Consider the following 18279-nt stretch of genomic DNA (forward strand, 5'->3'; position numbering starts at 1 on the left):
TGCAGTTTTGGAGGTCCACCAGTTCTCACGGGACGCCAGTGTGGCTGAGGCCTGGCTGCTTGGACAGGAGCCCTACCTTTCCAGCCGAGAAATAGGCCAGAGTGTGGACGAGGTGGAGAAGCTCATCAAGCGCCACGAGGCTTTTGAGAAGTCTGCTGCCACCTGGGACGAGAGGTTCTCCGCCCTGGAGAGGCTGACAACGGTAAGTGGCCGCTGGGTGCTGGGGGTACTTAGGCTTTTGGTTCTCCTGGGCTGCTTCTTCCTGTTCACCTCTTAGACCAGAGAGTTCATATTATTGCTCTGTTTTTAGAGGCAGTGAGGACCTTCCTGAAATTGGCTGTTTTCTTGGTATAGAATCTGGGGAGACTATCCAGGGCTGCTGCTTTCTCAGTTAACTTCCTGCATACCTAGATTTGTGATCACTTTTATAATAGTTCCTTGCCTGGGAATTGATTGATTGGGGTTTGTTTTTCTCTCTTGATCTGCTTTTCTTCTTATATCTCATAGAAGCTTTGGTTTGTAGGGGAGCTTAGCCTTACAGTTTAATTCAGATTTTCAGAATTAGAATTTCTATCAAGTAGTAGCTTGATCCTAGACCATTGAGAATTCTCCCATTTCTGATCTTCTTTTTTCTGCCACCATTAAATTAAAGCTTTAGAATAAAGTTTGCTCACCGGTGTTTCCTCTCCTGTGACCCTTGCACTTCTGGTAGAAAGCTCATTCTTTATGGTGTACCCAAATGGAGTTCCTTCCAGTTTTTACAGTTCTGGGGATTTAAAACATATCAGCAAACTTGTGTGTTAAATGGACTATTTTTGGTGCATACATATGCTTGTGAAATGGTTTAGTTTAAGTTAGACTACTCTTTGGCTTTTTTTATGTGTTATTTGGGTTTGGGCTAAACATAGATGCCTACCACAACACAAGAAGCCTCCTTGAGAATTATTGCAACTCTGTCTCAATGGTGTTTGTCTGAACTCTGACGGGAAGTCCAGTGTGGACCCTCACGCTCAGGTACTTCCCAAGCAGAGTTGAGTGCTGCATAGTTCCTGTAGAAATGAAACCCAGTGTCCCAGGGAGCACACAAACCCATGGCGTAGACCTGCATCATCACTCAGGTCTGTTCCTCTAGTTCAGGGTTTTAGCTGCAGTTCCTGTGATCCCAGTGTCGTCTTGCTGGGTGTTAGGCCTTCTGCTTGTCCAGTGTGAACAGGATAGAAAACTGAGGCAGGAGAGCTTTCTGGGTTCCTCAAGAACCCTTTCCTTAAAAGAAGCAGAGTTTGGAGCTCTGCTGAACATGACCGTGTTTGCCTTCAGTTGGAGTTACTGGAAGTGCGCAGACAGCAAGAGGAAGAGGAGAGGAAGAGGCGGCCGCCCTCTCCCGAGCCGAGCACGAAGGCTTCTGAGGAGACTGAGTCCCAGCAGCAGTGGTGAGTCACGGGCAGCCTGCACGGCTGGAGTCTTAGCTTCAGTGGCACGTGGGGTTCAGGGAGCATCTTTGCTAAGCTTGTGCTACACTAGGCCTCTCCACACACCCTTCCTTTTAATTCTGTAAGGTACTTTGAATCTGTGTAGGATAACATTCGAGAACACATACATGTCTGCATCCACACTGCTGTGTAGGCGGCAGAAGTGGAATGTAGACAGCCCCTGGTGCACGCATGCACATGCGCACAGGCGCTTGGAATTTCCTTGTGACTAAGTGAATGGAGTGAACCATCTAGATTTCAGGGCACTGATCATGTGGTGGTGCTTTTTGCAAGTTTTTCACAGAAGAAAGAACAGAAATTATTGTCTATTTCTGAAAAACTAATTACTATGCTGTGGTAAGAGCCCCATGCCAACCCTGAAGGCTGCCTGTACTGGGGGGGAGAGGGCATGCCTGTGGTCTTACTCTCAACCTAGAGTTAGTTTAGAACACTTGGGAAGTTCCTAAAAAGAAATCACATTACATGAAAGGGAGTTGCGTATGTTTTTCTGGGAGAAAATCTGTAATGAAATTGAGTGATGTTGTTCTCCCTCATCCTGTTTATCTCTTTTTTCCTCCCCTTCTTTTCCTTCCCCTTCCCTCTTCTGCCCTCCTTCCCCACTTCATCTAACAGGGATACTTCAAAAGGAGAGCAAGTTTCCCAGAACGGTTTGCCGGCTGAACAGGGATCTCCACGGGTTAGTTATCGCTCTCAAACCTACCAAAACTACAAAAACTTTAATAGCAGACGGACAGCCAGTGACCAGCCGTGGTCTGGACTGTGAAGTTCACTACCATTTGTCAAGAACCACTCTTTCCAAGTCCTGTTGGTTTGACTTTTGGCTTCCACTTCACCCACAGTGTTAAAATTTTCCTTAATTCATAGGTTTCCTTGGTTTCATATTTGTTTGCATTTAATTCATGTTTATTTGAGTCTTTTAACTGATGAATGCTCAGTTGCCTTAAAGCAGCATACTTACTTTTTGTTTATTTATTGTGAGCTTTTTACTTTATTAAGATTTTACAGCGAAAGCCTTACATGAGTAATTGAAATTAAATGAGATTACAGCAAAATGAAGAAGAAAACTAGAATCCGACAGGTATGACACATCCAGTTATACTAACAGGGTGCAATGCTGCACTACACGTACCCCCTTTACAGATGTCATTAACCTGCCGTAGTTTAATAGGAACTAGGAAGACTGGTGTTTGGGGGAGGAGACTCTCCGTTCTAGGATTAAAACCTTAAGTCAGCCTTGTCACATTCCATGAAAGATGCATTTATTGTAAACAACAAAAAAGTTGGGGGGTGTGGAGTTGGATCTACTTTTGGAAGCTCTCTTAATTTTAGGCACAAAACCTGAAATGATTTTGAGACCCTTGGATTATTACTTTTTCCAAATGAGTGCCTCTCTTTTTTTTTTCTGCCAAGAACTGAATTGAGAAATTGTGAGCTTACTTGCTGCAGGTAATGCAGCCAGCCTCAGGAGTGAGGTGCCTGCTGACCCTGCCGCCACCGTTGTCTTGGTCACTGGCAGCACTGCCGTGACACCCAGCATGGCAGGGGCCAGCGGGCAGCATTCCTCCGCAGGTTTTGGAAGCCTGCCTACCAGACTTCCGGGCCTCTCCACTCAGTTGATAACTTCAGGGTGTCAAACTCTTTATAAATTTTTCAAACAAATGGATCAAAAGCCATTCTGGTTCACCCTAATTACTTGAACGATGTACTTGGTGGACCACCCCTAGGAGCCATTGGATGCCGCCTGGCTTCAGAAGTAATTGTAGCATCTGTGTAGACAGAAACTCCATCGTATGTCTCGTACAGATCTTCTCATTTATTTTTCATTTTCTTAAGACTTTTTTGTGGGGTTCTCCATTAAGGAGTCTTTTAGGATGGCAGTGATAGACGACCAGCAGGGATTGAATATGTTTTAACAGAAATTCTATTCCTTAGGAATAAAAGCTTATGAAAGAGGTGATTTCCTGGTACTGATACAGACAGAACAAAACCAAATCCATACTACATTCAAGCCTTGTGAGACAGTCACTTGCTCATTTGCCATATTTAGTTGTTAGTGGAATCAGAAACCTGTTTTGATATGTGTTTTCCATGAGTTAAGTCTGATTTGTCTTTTCATTTCATGATGCATGTCTTTTTTTTTTTCTTTTGTCAGGATAACATCATATAGCATCTTGTTTGTTTTTCCTTATTTCTATGTACATATCTATCTACTTGCGACTGTAGATGGGTATATAGATAGATGCCAAGCTTCTTATGTTCTGGGGGTAGTGTGCACCATTATTGGGTCTCTGCCTTAAGACACACCAAAATTCATTTTAGAAAAAAAAAAAAAAAACTACTGCTTTATCTTTGGTCATTAGGGAGCCCTGACATATTTCTGGCTCCAGATTCTGCATCATTGATCTATATGTATATATGTGATGTTTCCATATATATATGTTTAAATTTTATATCATCTGGAATGATACCCAATTTTACGCTTTTTTATTCAGAAGACAAAAACAAGCACAACAGAAAGAGTGCAATGATGTTTTTGGCATTTGTTCTCATGCCTATTTTTATCTAGATTTTTAAATTGTAGCTTGCCAGAACAAGTTTTTTATTATAATTGGACTAGAAGAAGAAAAGCCTTTTCATTCTTTTGAGTTGTGGTGCAGAGACTCAAGTTAATGAACTTGAAATTAGTGTTGCTTCATGCACTTAGAAAACCAATCAGGTGTTTCTTGTGCTACTAGTTTTCATGTTGCATTCATGTTCACCTTCTGATACAAAGATCTCAGGTGTACCCATCCGCTAAAGCACTCTGGACTAATCACTAAAGAGAAGCAACATGGGGTGGGGGGTGGGGAGAGATTCACATGTATGATCATAGCACTATGATTTGCTTTTGATGTTTGTCTCTAGTGGTGTGTTGTCTGTTGGCATGCTTCAGCACATGTCCATTAAAAATCATTTTGTTCCTTTTATTTTCCTTGTTTTCTTGGTTTAGTGATTCATTTGCATAAACATTAATTATCTCTGCATACTGGTTTGGGGTTTTCTCTTTCCTTCTAACTCTAAAGAAAAAAATTTTTGCTGCAGAATTTCCCCTAGAAGAGGCTTCCCTGGCCTTCGCCCACCTTGAAGTCTGATCCAGTGCTATCAGCGTTAGCCTGTTCTCAGCAGATGCTGCTCCCTCCAGGTCACTGCTGTCACTAGCAGTTTCCAAGCCACAGCTGCAGCACTAATTTTTTTTTAACCTGATTTCTATAAACACTAACCCTGTGTCTCCCTAGACTCACATCTGGCACAGGCCTTTCAGACCAAACTCACACTTCCTTCCCACCAGAAGTTTCCTGAAATTCCACACTAGAACAGATTTGTCAACTTTAAAATCCACCCACTTTCTTCAGACTCAGGGTTTTGGTTTTTTGGTGGTCATTTCCCCTCCTGCATCTCTCTTTTAAAAGCGAAAGGAAAGATAAATACTGAAGTACCCTGTTGCTCCTAAGCACACGTCTACAGGTGTCACATACGAGGCCAGGGTGATCCCATGTCCGCCCCCTTTCCCATGCCTTCCTTGCCCTAAGAGTCCATTTTCCACATTGCTGTGTGGGTAAAGGGTTCCAGTCAAAAAACACCCTTAATTTGCAAAGCCTCTGGTCTCAGCCTAAATCCTGCTGCTGACAGTGAGAGTTTGTATAGATGGAAGAGAAACTCATGGGTCCCACCCCACCACTTAGCTAAGGCTTAAACGAGTGATCCCGTTTCTGAGAGTTGACATATCTGAGTGTTGAAGCAGTGGTGGTCATTCTCCCATTTCTCCTGTTGAAGTTGTTGCTGCTAACTTGTCATTTTGGTTCTGGGCAGCAGTGGTGGGGGACGTATCTAATGAACGTTGCCATTGACACTTCCATGTTTGTCTGTGTAAGAGGGGTCCAGGTTGTCTGTAATCCACTAAAGTGTCAGCCACACCCAGCTTTAGTAACTTGCTAATCCCGCGCCCTGGGTGTATCCGCTGGGGCTGCGACAGTTTAATGGTACACAGTTGATGGTACACAGGCTGAAAGCGATAATGAACCGAGACCCTACTGCATTTCCAAAGCCGAAAAGCCCTGAGGGTCACAATATAAATGAGCTTGGGAAGGAACAGCTCCCGAAGACGTCTCCAGCCTGACAGTCAGAGCCGCGGGAAGCCTGGCTGTGTCTGGGCTTTCTCGTCTCAGTGCAGCAAGGCACCGTGATCGACCAACACGTGATGGGGAAGGCCCTGGTTCTGTCTGTGTTTGGGGGTAAATAGCCGTGTGGTGTTGAGTGACTGTGATTGGCTTTTCCAGCTCCTTTAACACAAACTACAACCCACTCACGATACAACTCCAGCAGATGTGGTTAAATTGATGTTTGTGGACTTGCCTCATTTCCTTCCAGCTCTTAAGTTCCAAAGTCTAACTGGGATGGTAGATGTGAAATGCATGGTTGTCGTCCTAATTTCTGCATGTGTTGATGACTATGTTGTGAGGGGTGGGGGAGGAGAGCCAGAGAGCATTTTCAGAAACTGGAGGCCTTTTCTTTGCCTTACTCTGGGGGAATGCTGTGTCGTTCTGATAGAGTCGTCTATCCATCTGTTTGTGAATGCCCTTTCGCTTGAACTTCCGGCTCTCCTGGTGGCATCCTTGGTTGTGAGGTGGCTGCTGTATAACGTCCACTCTCTCCTATTTAATATGTGTGATTGTTACTGTCGTCCTTTTGTTTTTAAAGTAACCCCAAGAGGAAATGATCTGAGTTACCTTAGAGAAAATGGATTGATCCGAGGAACAGAGTGCAGTAAAACTCATCCTGGCATTTTGCTTTTCTCATTTCCCCGTAAGCGGGCGGGCATTAATCCCTTCCCTTCTAATGTCCTCGGCGTCCAGCTGGCTTTGTGGGATGTTGCAACGGTTTTACTGTACTGCCTCGATCTGTGCCAGGCATTTATACACAGCCACGTGTGCGAGTCAGAGCGTTTGTGGGTGCCCCCGTGGCTCACGGGGTCCACTGAATGGCCTCTCCACTGTCTCTAGATGGCGGAAACAGGGGACACAAGCGAAATGGTCAACGGCGCTGCAGAGCAGAGAACGAGCTCAAAGGAGTCCAGCCCCATCCCCTCCCCCACCTCGGACCGCAAAGCCAAGAGTGCCCTCCCGGCCCAGAGTGCTGCCACCTTGCCAGCCAGAACGCAGGAGACACCTTCAGCCCAGATGGAAGGCTTCCTGAATCGGAAGCACGAGTGGGAGGCCCACAATAAGAAAGCCTCAAGCAGGTGAGAGTAGCGAATGCTGAGGCAGTGAGATGGGAAGTCAGCCTGCTCAAGGTCAAGGCCCCCGTTTGCCGCTTAAAAAGCCCAAGGAGTGTGTGCTTGGGAAGTCCATTTGTTCTTAGGTTCCTGGGCGTCACTTTTTTCTTGGGACTGACATTGGAAAGTGGGAGGATGGAAGGCTTCCTGAATCGGAAGCACGAGTGGGAGGCCCACAATAAGAAAGCCTCAAGCAGGTGAGAGTAGCGAATGCTGAGGCAGTGAGATGGGAAGTCAGCCTGCTCAAGGTCAAGGCCCCCGTTTGCCGCTTAAAAAGCCCAAGGAGTGTGTGCTTGGGAAGTCCATTTGTTCTTAGGTTCCTGGGCGTCACTTTTTTCTTGGGACTGACATTGGAAAGTGGGAGGAGAGTGCTTTTGATTCACTGAGAGAAAGAAGATTTATTATACGTGGATGGGAATAGCAAAAAGGGCCCTTTGTAATTTTTCCTGAGAAGAAATGTACTGAGTGGAGGAGGTTGGAGAATTTATCTAAAGCGAAGTGTTCTTCCAGGTGGGATTTTTTTTTTTTAAGACATTCATTTCCCATGCCTTTTCTCCATATCCATGTTTATATTCACTGTCTTCCAATAAGCCCTAATTTTATTATCTCTATTTTATAAGTGAGAAAACAGAGGCTCTGTGTGATTAAAAAAGCTCACTCTTTAGAAACTTGGTATGCGGCATAGCTTGGATGAAATTTGTATCTGATGCCAAAGCCAGTGTGCTTAACCAGTAAACCATTCTGCCTGGAACCACCACGTATAGTTGTATGGGTTGTACATTAGACCAGGAAATCCCCATCTCAGAGCTATCATCCACATTAAGTACAACATAAATTTTTATGTTAATATAGGTAGATGGCAGCACAGTATCTTCTGATAAAATCCGTATATCATGACAGTTTGCCATATCCTGAGGGAAAGGCTCTCTTTTCTGATTCATCCCAAGGTACTGCCAGTGCTAGTGGCCCTGGATCTGCCTTTCTGTCAGGTAGTAAAGCCCCATTAGGATTAAAACTTTGGTGGAAGAGCAGCTGTTTCAGGACAGCCCTGTACAGCATTACCACGAGAGGGTACTACAGCAAAGAGTACCAACACCAACAAAAATCTTTCCTGTCAGAGCCAAGAGTACCTTTGTGTAATAGAAGAAGGCACCATGTTTTTCCCCAAGCTCACAGAAGCAGCCCTCAGTCACCAGCCACTGTAGGAACTTGGACACCATCCCAGCAGTCCGTGGAAGAATTTTGTTCTCTTGTTTGGTTTTAGCAGAATTTAATAAAGGGTTTTAATTTTAATAAGGGATCACCATGTGGTATATGGTTTGTTTGCACATTAATCATCCGTATATCATTTAATTCTTAATTAATTCTTAATTCTTTACAGCAGTGTGGTCTAGAACCCTGATGTTCTGTTCTTTACTGCTCAGGTCCTGGCACAATGTTTATTGTGTTATAAATAACCAAGAGATGGGTTTTTACAAAGATGCAAAGACAGCTGCCTCTGGAATCCCCTACCACAGCGAGGTCCCTGTAAGTTTGAAAGAAGCCATCTGTGAAGTGGCCCTTGATTATAAGAAGAAGAAACACGTGTTCAAGCTGAGGTGAGAGGGGGCCATGTGTCTTGGTTGCTGATATTATGTGTATTCTGACTCTTGGGGTTGCTTTTTCTAGGCAGGTTCTCTGATCATTCGGTTCCTCCTCTCTGCCATTTAAAAAAAAAAAAAATCACCAGTGAAGCTAGTGTAGTTTGTTTCATGTCTTGTGTATGACCTATCACCAGGCTCCCTGTAGTTAGTGGTGCAGCTCAGCCTTGAAGAAGATGGGCTTTTGTTTTGATAAGCTGGAACTTACTTTTCCTTAAGACAAGGTGAGCTGTTCACATTTTAAGGAGGCATAGAAAAAGAGTTTACCCATTTTTGCAGTTTATCCAGACCCAGGAGATGCTATTCTTTGCCCACAAGGTATCTGGAGCCAGATGGAGATAAACAGGAGGTACATGTGTGAGACCCAGGTCCAGTGGATTGCCCCAGATGGTTCCACATGTCTCTAGCTTGTAGAACATATATACCTCCCCAACAGAGTGGATCCAGGCTCAGAAGTTCTTATACTTAGAAATGGGCAGAAAAGCCATTCATCTTGAAATATGTAGAAAGTAAGTGTGTCCATGGTTAGAACGTTAGTTTAATACTAATTTGATCTGTTACTTTGGGACCTGAAAAGCTTTGGTCTTCAATTAGACATTTGTGTCATGTCAGTTGGACTAGGCCACAGACTACAAATGAGGGTTTCAAAGGGGTGACTTCTTGAGCTCTTTCAAGGAGCACTGGAGGCAGGCTCCTCAGGACTTGGAACACTTTACATAGCATGAAACAAGGTGCCGACAGCCTGGCTCCCTGGCTGCCTCCCTTCTCTTTTCTCCCTCCATGCAGCTTCACAGGATCAGGGTTTTGGCGGAGGGCACTGAACCCTCTTCCCCGCCAGGAACACCCCTTCCTTTGTACCATAGTGAAGTGAATGAGGGAGCTGTCCAAGCCAGTGACTCTCCAGTGTCCTAGGGATGGCCTTGTGGGACAGTTTCTTTCACTACGTACCATGTAAGAGGAGAAATCTAGGAAGACCTTTTCTGTATGTCTGTTTAAAAATTCTGGTATTTGTAAACATGGGGGATACAAGCTCTGTAGCAGACTTTTCACAAGAACTCATACTTTTTAAAATTCCAGTATAACTAACATAGATAACTAATATTTTATTAGTTTCCAGTGTACAGTATAATGATTCCACGATTCTCTACGTGTCTCAGTGTTATCACAATAAGTGTCCTCTTAATCCCCCTCACCTATTTCACCCATTGCAAAAAATAGTTAAGTGTCTATTTTTTGGTCTCTTTTCTCTGTTCATTTGTTTTGTTTCTTAAATGTGTGATTAAAATGTTTCATTTGTTTTGTTTCACTCATGTGTGAGTGAAATCCTACGGTATTTGTCTTTGACTTATTTCACTTAGCATTTTGTAGATTGCATCCATGTTGTTGCAGATGCCAAGATTTTGTTCTTTTTTATGGCTGAGTAATACTTCAGCGTGTGTGGGTGTGTATAAACACATGCATACCACATCTTTTTTCATCTGTTCATCTCTTGATGGAAGACACTTGGGTTGCTTTCATAATTTGGCTATTGTAAATAATGTTGCAGTAAACACAAGGGTGCATAGATGTTTTTGAATTAATGTCTTCTCTTTTCTTTGTGTAAATACACTATAGTGGAATTACTGGATCATATGGTTATTATGGTTTTAATTTTTTGAGGAACCTCCATACTGTTTTCCACAGTGACTGTACCAGTTTGTATTCCCACCAACAGTGCTCAAGGGTTTCTTTTTCTTCATATCCTCACCAACACTTGTTATTTCTTCTGTTTATCACTTTAGCCATTCTGACGTGTGTAGTGGTGACATCTCATTGTAATTTGGATTTGTATTTCCCTGGTCGTGAGTGATGTTGATCTTTTCATGTGTCTGTTGGCCATCTCCATGTCTTTATTTATTTTAGAGAGCAAGAGAGCACAAGCAGAAGGGGGAGAGGGAGAAAGACTCTCAAGCCGACTCCATGCTGAGCATGGACCCCGACATGGGCTCAGTCTCACAACCCTGAGATGACTACCTGAGCTTGAAACCAAGAGTCAGATGCTTAACTGACTGCACCACTCAGGCACCCCACTTGTTTATATATTTTGGATATACAAACCCCTTCTTGGGTACTTCATTTGCAGATGTCTTCTCCCATTCAGTAGGTTGTCTTTTAGTTTTGTTCATTGTTTCCTTTGCTGTGCAGAAGCTTTTTATTTGGATGTAAGTCCCAGTAGTTTATTTTTGCCTTTGTTACCCTTGCCTCAGGAGACCTGTTAGAAAAATGTTAATATCAGAGCTAATATCAGAGAAAGTACTGCCTGTTGTCTCTTCTAGGATTTTTATGGTTCCATTGGTTTTATTGGTTTCATTGAGGTCCTTAATCCATTCTGAGTTTATTTTTGTGTATGCTCTGAGAAAGTTATCCAGTTTCGTTCTTTTGCACATTATTGTCCAGTTTTCCCAATAGCAATTTTGAAGAGACTTTTCCCCCCATTACATATTCTTGCCTCCCTTATCAAAGTTTACTTGACCATATTATTGTCAATAATTGGGTTTATTTCTGGTTTTTTTCTTCTGTTCCATTGATCTGTGTGTCTCTTTTTGTGCCCGTACCATACTCTTTTGGTTACTGCAGCTCTGTATTACTTGAAGTCTGGAATTGTGATACCTCCCATTGTCTTGTTACTTTCCAAGATTGCTTTGGCTGTCTTCTGTGGTTCCATACAAATTTTAGGATTGTTTGTTCTAGTTCTTTGGAAAATGTTTTTGCTGTTTTGATAGGGATTGCATTATACGGACATTTTAACAGTATTTGTTTTCCCAGTCCATCAGCATGGAATATCTTTCCATTTGTTTTTGTCATCTTTAGTTTCTTTCATTAATGTTTTGTAGTTTTCAGAGTTTTTTACCTCCTTGGTTAAGTTTTTTTGTAGCTATTTTACTATTTTTTGTGTAGTTTTGTAAATAGGACTTTTTTTTTTTTTAAGATTTTATCTGTTTGTTTGAGAGAGAGCGCACGTGTGTGCGTAAGCAGGGGGCATAGCAAGCAGAGAGAGAGGGAGAAGCAGGCTCTGGATGCATGCGGGACTTGATCCCAGGACTCTGGGATCTGACCTGAGCCGAAGGGAGACGCTTAAAGAACCGAGCCACCCAGGCTCCCCAGGACCTTTTTTTTTTTTTTTTTTTTTTTAATGATACTATTTTTAAGTAAACTCCACCCCCAACATAGCCCCATAGACCTGAGATCAACAGTCTCATGCTCCAGCGACTGAGCCAGTCAAGCATCCTGGAACTGTTTTCTTAATTTCTCTTTTTGCTACTTCATTATTCCTGTATAGAAATGCAACATGTTTCTTTGTATTAATTTTTGCATCTTGAACTTTAGTAAACTCATTTATCAGCTCTAATAATTTTTTGGTGGAGCCTTTAATGTTTTCTATATATGTAGCATCTTGTCATTTTGCAAATAGTAACCATTTTACTTCTTCCTTATCGGTTTGGATGTCTTTTGTCTGATTGCTTTAGATAGGACTTCTAGTTCTAGAAGTCTTACCTGTGGTAAGAGTAGACATCCTTGTCTTGTTCCTGACCTTAGGGGAAAAGCTCTGTTTTTCCCCATTGAGGATGATGTTAACTATAGGGTTTTCATAGTTGGCCTTTAATGTGTTGATATATGTTCCCTCTAAAACTGCTATTTTTGTTGTTGGTTTGGTTTTTTTTTTTAAGTAGGCCCCAGGAGGGGCCTGAACTCATGAGCCTGATTTCAGGAGTTGCACACTCCACTGATTGAGCCAGCTAGAGCCCGTAAGCCTATTTTATTAAGGGATTTTATCATGAACAGATGGTTGTACTTTTTCATATGCTTTTTCTGCATCTGTTGAAAGGATCATAAGGTTTTTGTCCTTTTTCTTGATGTGATGTATCGCATTGATTGATTTGAATATTGAACCCTTGCATCCCAGGAGTAAATCTCACTTGATCATGGTGATTTTTTTAATATAGATTTGGTTTGCTAATATTTTGTTGAGGTTTTTTTTCATCTTTGTTCTTCAGAGGTACTGTCCTATAGTTCTCTTTTTTTTGTAGTGTCTTGATCTAGTTTTGGTATCAGGATCATGCTGGATTCATAGGATGAATTTCGTATTTTTTGGAATAGTTTGAGAACCATAGGTTTTAACTCTTCTTTAAGTGTTGGTCAAATTTATCTGTGAAGCTGCCTGGTCCTGGCCTTTTGTTTTTGGAAGTTTTTTGATTACTGACTCAATTTCTTTGCTGGTAATCAGTCTGTTCAAATTTTCTATGTCTTCCTGATTCAGTTTTAGAAGGTTGTACACTTCTAGGAATTTGTCCATTTCTTCTAGGTTGTCCAATTTGTTGGCATCTAAGTTTTCATAATATTCTCTTAGAATCCTGTTTTTCTGTGGCATCAGTTATTTCTCTGATCTTTCATTTCTGATTTTGTTGATTTTTTTTTTTTTTTTTTTTTAAAGAATCTAGCTAAAGGTTTATCAATTTTGTTGATCTTTCTCAAAAACCAGCTCTGGTTTCAGTGATCTGTTTTATTGTTTCTTTTACTTTTTGCCTTAATCTTTTTTTCCTTCCTTCTACTGGTTTGGGGTTTTGTTTGTTCAGTCCTTTAAGTGTAAGGTTAAGTTGTTTATTTGAGATTTTTATTGGTATTTGAGGTAGTCCTGTATTGGTATAAACTTCCCTCTTAGAAGAGCTTTTGCTGCATCTCAAAGTTTTTAGACTTTGTATTTTCATTTTCATTTGTCTTCCTGGATGTTTTTTATTTCCTCTTTGATTTCTTGTTTGACCCATTTGTTGTTTAGTAGCACATTATTTAATTTCCGTGTATTTATGTTCTTTCTAGGGTTTTTTTTTTATGGTTGATTTCTAGCATCATAGCATTATAGTCAGAAATGATGCACAATATGGCTTTGATCTTTTTCAATTTGTTGAGACTTGTTTTGTGGCCTAATATGTGATCTCTTCTGGAGAATGTTCCATGTACACTTGAAAAGAATGTGTATTCCATTGTTTCAGGATGGAGAAGCCAGATGTTGATATGTTTGGGACATTTTTGATCTTTCCAGTGGATTGAAACATTTACTGGCCCAATAACATAGCTTCTTGATGTTCAGGGTGCTATGGCTGGGCCTTTGTGGGTCCCAGGCACAGCTGGTGATGTATGTAAAGCTCCAGTGGGCATTTCTGGTAGGATTCCCCTGGCATGAGTATGTCCCACATAGGTTTTGGGAATTTGAGGGTTTTATTTCTTCCTAAGTCAAATTGTGACTGAATTTCTTCCTTCAACTTACAGACTAAATGATGGCAATGAGTACCTCTTCCAAGCCAAAGATGATGTAAGTTTTTAAGATTTCTCTGAATACTTGGGCTTTTGCAAGTATTTATTAGCACGATAAGATTTTACAGTGTCCCATATATGTATAAGTAATGATCAGTCATGGCTTCTGTTATCTGGTCTCCTCAGTCACTAACAACTGGACGGCGCTCTTTGTATCACTGGGAGGCAGAAGGGCATCTTACTGTCTCCCTGGTGTGTCAGGAGGGCTGGTACAAGGACCCTGAAGTTGATAGGAAAGCTTGCCCACTGCTCGTAGTGGATGAGCACAGTGTGTTGGGGGTGGTGTGGGGTGGGGTCCCAGGACAGGATGTAGATCCTGAAGTCCAGTCAGGGGCTCCCTGCAGCAATCTACTGCCGTCAAGCAACCGTTTCATGGTTGTACTTCTTGAAGGGGGAGAGGATCTGCTAATGTGTGTAGTGCTTTGGATTTGAAAAACCAACTTCTAAATTCATGCAGGGTTTTATGTCAAATATACTTCAGTTTTTTAAGAAAAGTTTAAAAAATAAAGGGGGGGGGGTGCTTCCCAGCAATGGAGACGAGCCTTCTCATTCTTCCAAGTTTGTAGGACCACATACTAGATTGGTGAATTTCAGGTCCTGTAAACCAAATTCTCATGAGAGTTGAACCATGTTTCCTCTGCTAAGGGTCATTTGGGAACTGTTTGCCTCTCAGTTAGCCAGATGCCCCCATAGGCTAGATGCACTGTTCCCAAGCCTTCCAACTGATGGAGGGCGTATGTTTGGGCAGATGTAGTGAGGGTGTTTTGAGCCTATCCCTCCTGAGTCTCATCTGTGATCCTTTATCCAGGAGGAAATGAACACATGGATCCAGGCCATCTCCTCTGCCATCTCCTCCGATAAACACGAGGTGTCCGCCAGCACCCAGAGCACGCCAGCATCCAGCCGGGCACAGACCTTGCCCACCAGCGTTGTCACCATCACCAGCGAGTCTAGCCCTGGCAAACGGGAGAAGGACAAAGAGAAAGACAAGGAGAAGCGGTTCAGCATTTTTGGCAAAAAGAAATGAACTCCTTTCCTTCACCTCCTGCCCTTCTCTTACCTTTTCAGTGAAACTCCAGCATGCAAGCTCAGAACCAACACATTACTCTCTGTGCCTAATGTTCTTCAATGTGGTTGATTTTTTTTTTTTTTTTTTTAATTTATAGAGCATTTTGGGGGGGGGGGGGATACACCTAAACACTTTATCTCCAAGTTACAAAAGTTTGAGGTGCAGAGGGAAGACCAGATTTTTTTTTAATGAAATTATATAGATTAGATCTCAATATTTAAACTGTTCCTCAATTTTGTGAGGCTGCGTTGGAAATAACCCGCCTCTAATGCTGTTGGTATGCAAGGCAGCGGTGCTTAAACAATATTTCCTGTGCTCACCAGAGACAAAATGTTCCAATTCCCTGACACCATTCTCTTCCATTTATTTCCAGTGATTACCTTGAGTCTCGACTATTGAAGTGCCCGTGATGGGTCTAACTTTGATTAAACAGATTGTGTATTAGGATCTTGCTGCAGACACGGTGCAGCTCCATGTTAAATCTACAGACCAAACAGTTTGTATCTGGCATCACTTACTAACACTTGACATGCGGCTTTTCTGCATCACCTGCAAGGACAGTTCAGAATGTCGGTATACCGGTATATGAGAAGGAATAGAAACTGATACTGTTTTAAATAATCTGTAATTTCAATTTTTTTTTTTTGCCGAAATACATTATATTGTATGTTTGAGATAATTCTAGTACAAAATATAATAAAACTAGATGTATAATAAACCCTTTAAATCATTGGTAAGTGTACAAGTGGAACTGAAGCATTTACTGGACAAAGTAATGTTACTCTAATGGTTACTTGCTCGTGCGTTGCCACACTGTGTTATAATTTGCTTCATTACCTTTGCTATTTGATACATAGTGTGCATTTCTTTGTCACTGTAACGATTGTAATGACAAATTTTCATCTTACTGCACAATCAAAATGGCATCGATAGGAATGAACTCCAGAGGCTGGGCCTGAGCAAGGAAGAGGTCGCTCAGGCCTGGCGCTCAGTCGTTTGACCTGTACCTCTCAACTTTTGCCCTGTTAAATATATGCTATGTCATTAAATGCTTTTAAATCTAGCACGGTGGCTAATTGTTGTCTTTTCTCTCCTGCATACATGCCATGGAGGGAAACTGCAAAGCCAGAAATAGCAAATGGGAAACATTAGACCATCCATCCGGGTTCCTCTTTTGTGTTCTTGCATATGTGTGTGGTACACCAGCTTTGAAAACTAAAGCAAGTAGAATAATAAACATGAGATGTTTTGCAGCTACACATCCAGATTTTATCTTTTATTTATGAAAAAGTTAACAGAACTTGATAAGCCTGAGTGCCGAGGAAACTTTGCCGTTGGCAAACTTTTTCTGTAAAGGGCCAGAGACAGCAAATATTTTAGGCTTTGTGGGCTAGACTCTTCCCTGGAAGCTGTTTATCATGGAATACAGAGGCAGCCATTGAATGATACATGAAGGAAGGGCCATGACTATGTTCCAGTAAAACTTTATGGACACAGATACAAATTTTATGTAATCTTCACATGCTATGCAATATTCTTCTGATTAAAAAAAAATAAATAAAATGTAAAATCTATTGTATATAGATCATACAAAAAACAGATGGCTGGTCAGATGTGGCCCATGGGCCCATTCAGTGATACCCAGCATAGGATCACAGGTTAGATATGCATGTTATACTTGTCCCTTTTTTATCTGGGTTCATTGATGCAGACCATTTGCATATTTTCTTACACAGAGCAGCCACGGGATGCTAGTATTACGGACTTTCAGTAAGCTGTTCCACAGAAGCCTATGCCTACTGCGATGTCAATCCTGGGCTCCACAACTGACTGGCATTGGAGCTTTCTGTAACCCCAGAATCAGACCTTGCCATCTCTCACCCCTTCCTCTCTCGTGCACCCAATGCCATTTAACTTTGTGTGACATGCCTTTGCCCTTCCTTACCTTCCATAAAATTCAAATTACGTTTCAACAGATGATTCTCTCACCAAAATATTTCACTAAGAAAAAGCATCTTGGAAAGTAATCACTATTGACAACAGCCTACTCTGGACAAAGCCAGCCAGATGGCAAGCCAGACACACTCAAAGGAAAATAATCAGCAATTCCAGAATCCTATAAAGAAGTACATATGCATGGAATACTTTGCACATAGTTCCAGAGGCTCACAGATCCCTGATTACTTGGATTTGGGTGAACTTGCTCTCCTTACTGCACTTGCTGAGGATCCCCTGCAACCTGAAAGGGGAAGATGATGGGCAGTGGAAGAAAAGGCACAGCAGGAGACTGGCTTCTGTGGGTCCTCAGGGGCTGATGTCAACAGGTGCCATCAGAAAGACCTGTTCACTGGAAGAAGCTATGGGCCATAGAGCATCATGATTGTCAATCCTATCATGGTAAATAGGGGTTAAAAAAAACCCAATCCTATATACTATTTAGTACTTTGAGGATTGTGCACATATATTTTTATTGCTATAGTGTTGTGTTATTTTACTTTAATTTTAGTGAGTAGGATGGATGATAATACTGTCCTCCATACACCTGAGAAGTGAGAAGCAGTAAAACTGTCAGGATAGGAAATGGGTATTGATTAATTAAAGGACACTTTTGTCTCAAATATCATTGAAGTTGGAATGTATCCTCAGTTGATGGCAGCTCAGAGTTGTGTTTTCTTGGAGGTACTTGGGAATAATAATGCTCCTTCCAGCTTATGGCCTCTTCAGTGGATGAAATAGTGTATATCAGACTCGGTGGTGGACACATTGTTACCACCAGGTGTTTGGCACTGTTAGGATTGGTTGTGTTTGGAGGGTCTTATGGTACTTACCTCTGGATATATTATTTTCATTTTTCAGTTGGAATACTTAAATATTTTCCTTGCTTTAGTGGTAGAATTCATGCAGGAAAGGTAGGCTAAAAGCTTGAGTCATACCCATTATCTAAACTGACTTTTCTAAGCATGACCCATACCCAAAACGCCATTAAAAAGAAAAAACTGGGGGCGCCTGGGTGGCTCAGTGGGTTAAAGCCGCTGCCTTCGGCTCGGGTCATGATCCCAGGGTCCTGGGATCGAGCCCCACGTTCGGCTCTCTGCTCCGTGGGGAGCCTGCTTCCTCCTCTCTCTCTGCCTGCCTCTCTGCCTACTTGTGATTTCTCTCCGTCAAATAAATAAAATCTTAAAAAAAAAAAAAAAAGAAAGAAAAAACTGTCCATCAAAGTTAAAGGTTTTTTATCACCATTGAGAATCCTAGTGAAACCTTTCACTTTCTACTTCCCAATGCTAACCAATGATGAAATTATCTTTCTTGGAACTTAAAAGTGTCCCATCTTTAGCTGGTAGAAGCCCATTCAAATTGGCTTCTGAGTCCTTTTAGTAGAACCCTAGTAATCATTGATACTTTCCTCCCTTTCTGGCATGA

The 18279-nt window shown here is 41.9% G+C and overlaps 1 protein-coding gene across 7 annotated transcripts in view; it reads left to right on the top strand.

The window, feature by feature from the left end:
- The window catches only part of SPTBN1 (spectrin beta, non-erythrocytic 1), a 196850-nt gene extending 180928 nt beyond the window's left edge, over positions 1 to 15922 (top strand). For 3 of the 7 annotated variants that reach the window (XM_032352123.1, XM_032352125.1, XM_032352126.1), the window contains exons 30-36: positions 6 to 202; positions 1318 to 1430; positions 2103 to 2166; positions 6530 to 6768; positions 8226 to 8399; positions 13746 to 13788; positions 14599 to 14817. In XM_032352123.1, the coding sequence (XP_032208014.1) occupies positions 6 to 202; positions 1318 to 1430; positions 2103 to 2166; positions 6530 to 6768; positions 8226 to 8399; positions 13746 to 13788; positions 14599 to 14817 (1049 nt within the window). Of the gene's footprint in view, positions 1 to 5; positions 203 to 1317; positions 1431 to 2102; positions 2254 to 3642; positions 4329 to 6529; positions 6769 to 6943; positions 6999 to 8225; positions 8400 to 13745; positions 13789 to 14598 lie in introns of those variants that run through there. The other 4 variants (XM_032352124.1, XM_032352127.1, XM_032352129.1 and 1 more) reach the window with 3 other exon arrangements.
- The last annotated feature ends 2357 nt before the right edge of the window (positions 15923 to 18279 follow it).

Source organism: Mustela erminea, chromosome 7 (assembly GCF_009829155.1).
Source record: "Mustela erminea isolate mMusErm1 chromosome 7, mMusErm1.Pri, whole genome shotgun sequence".
Classification (NCBI taxonomy): Eukaryota; Metazoa; Chordata; class Mammalia; order Carnivora; family Mustelidae; genus Mustela; species Mustela erminea.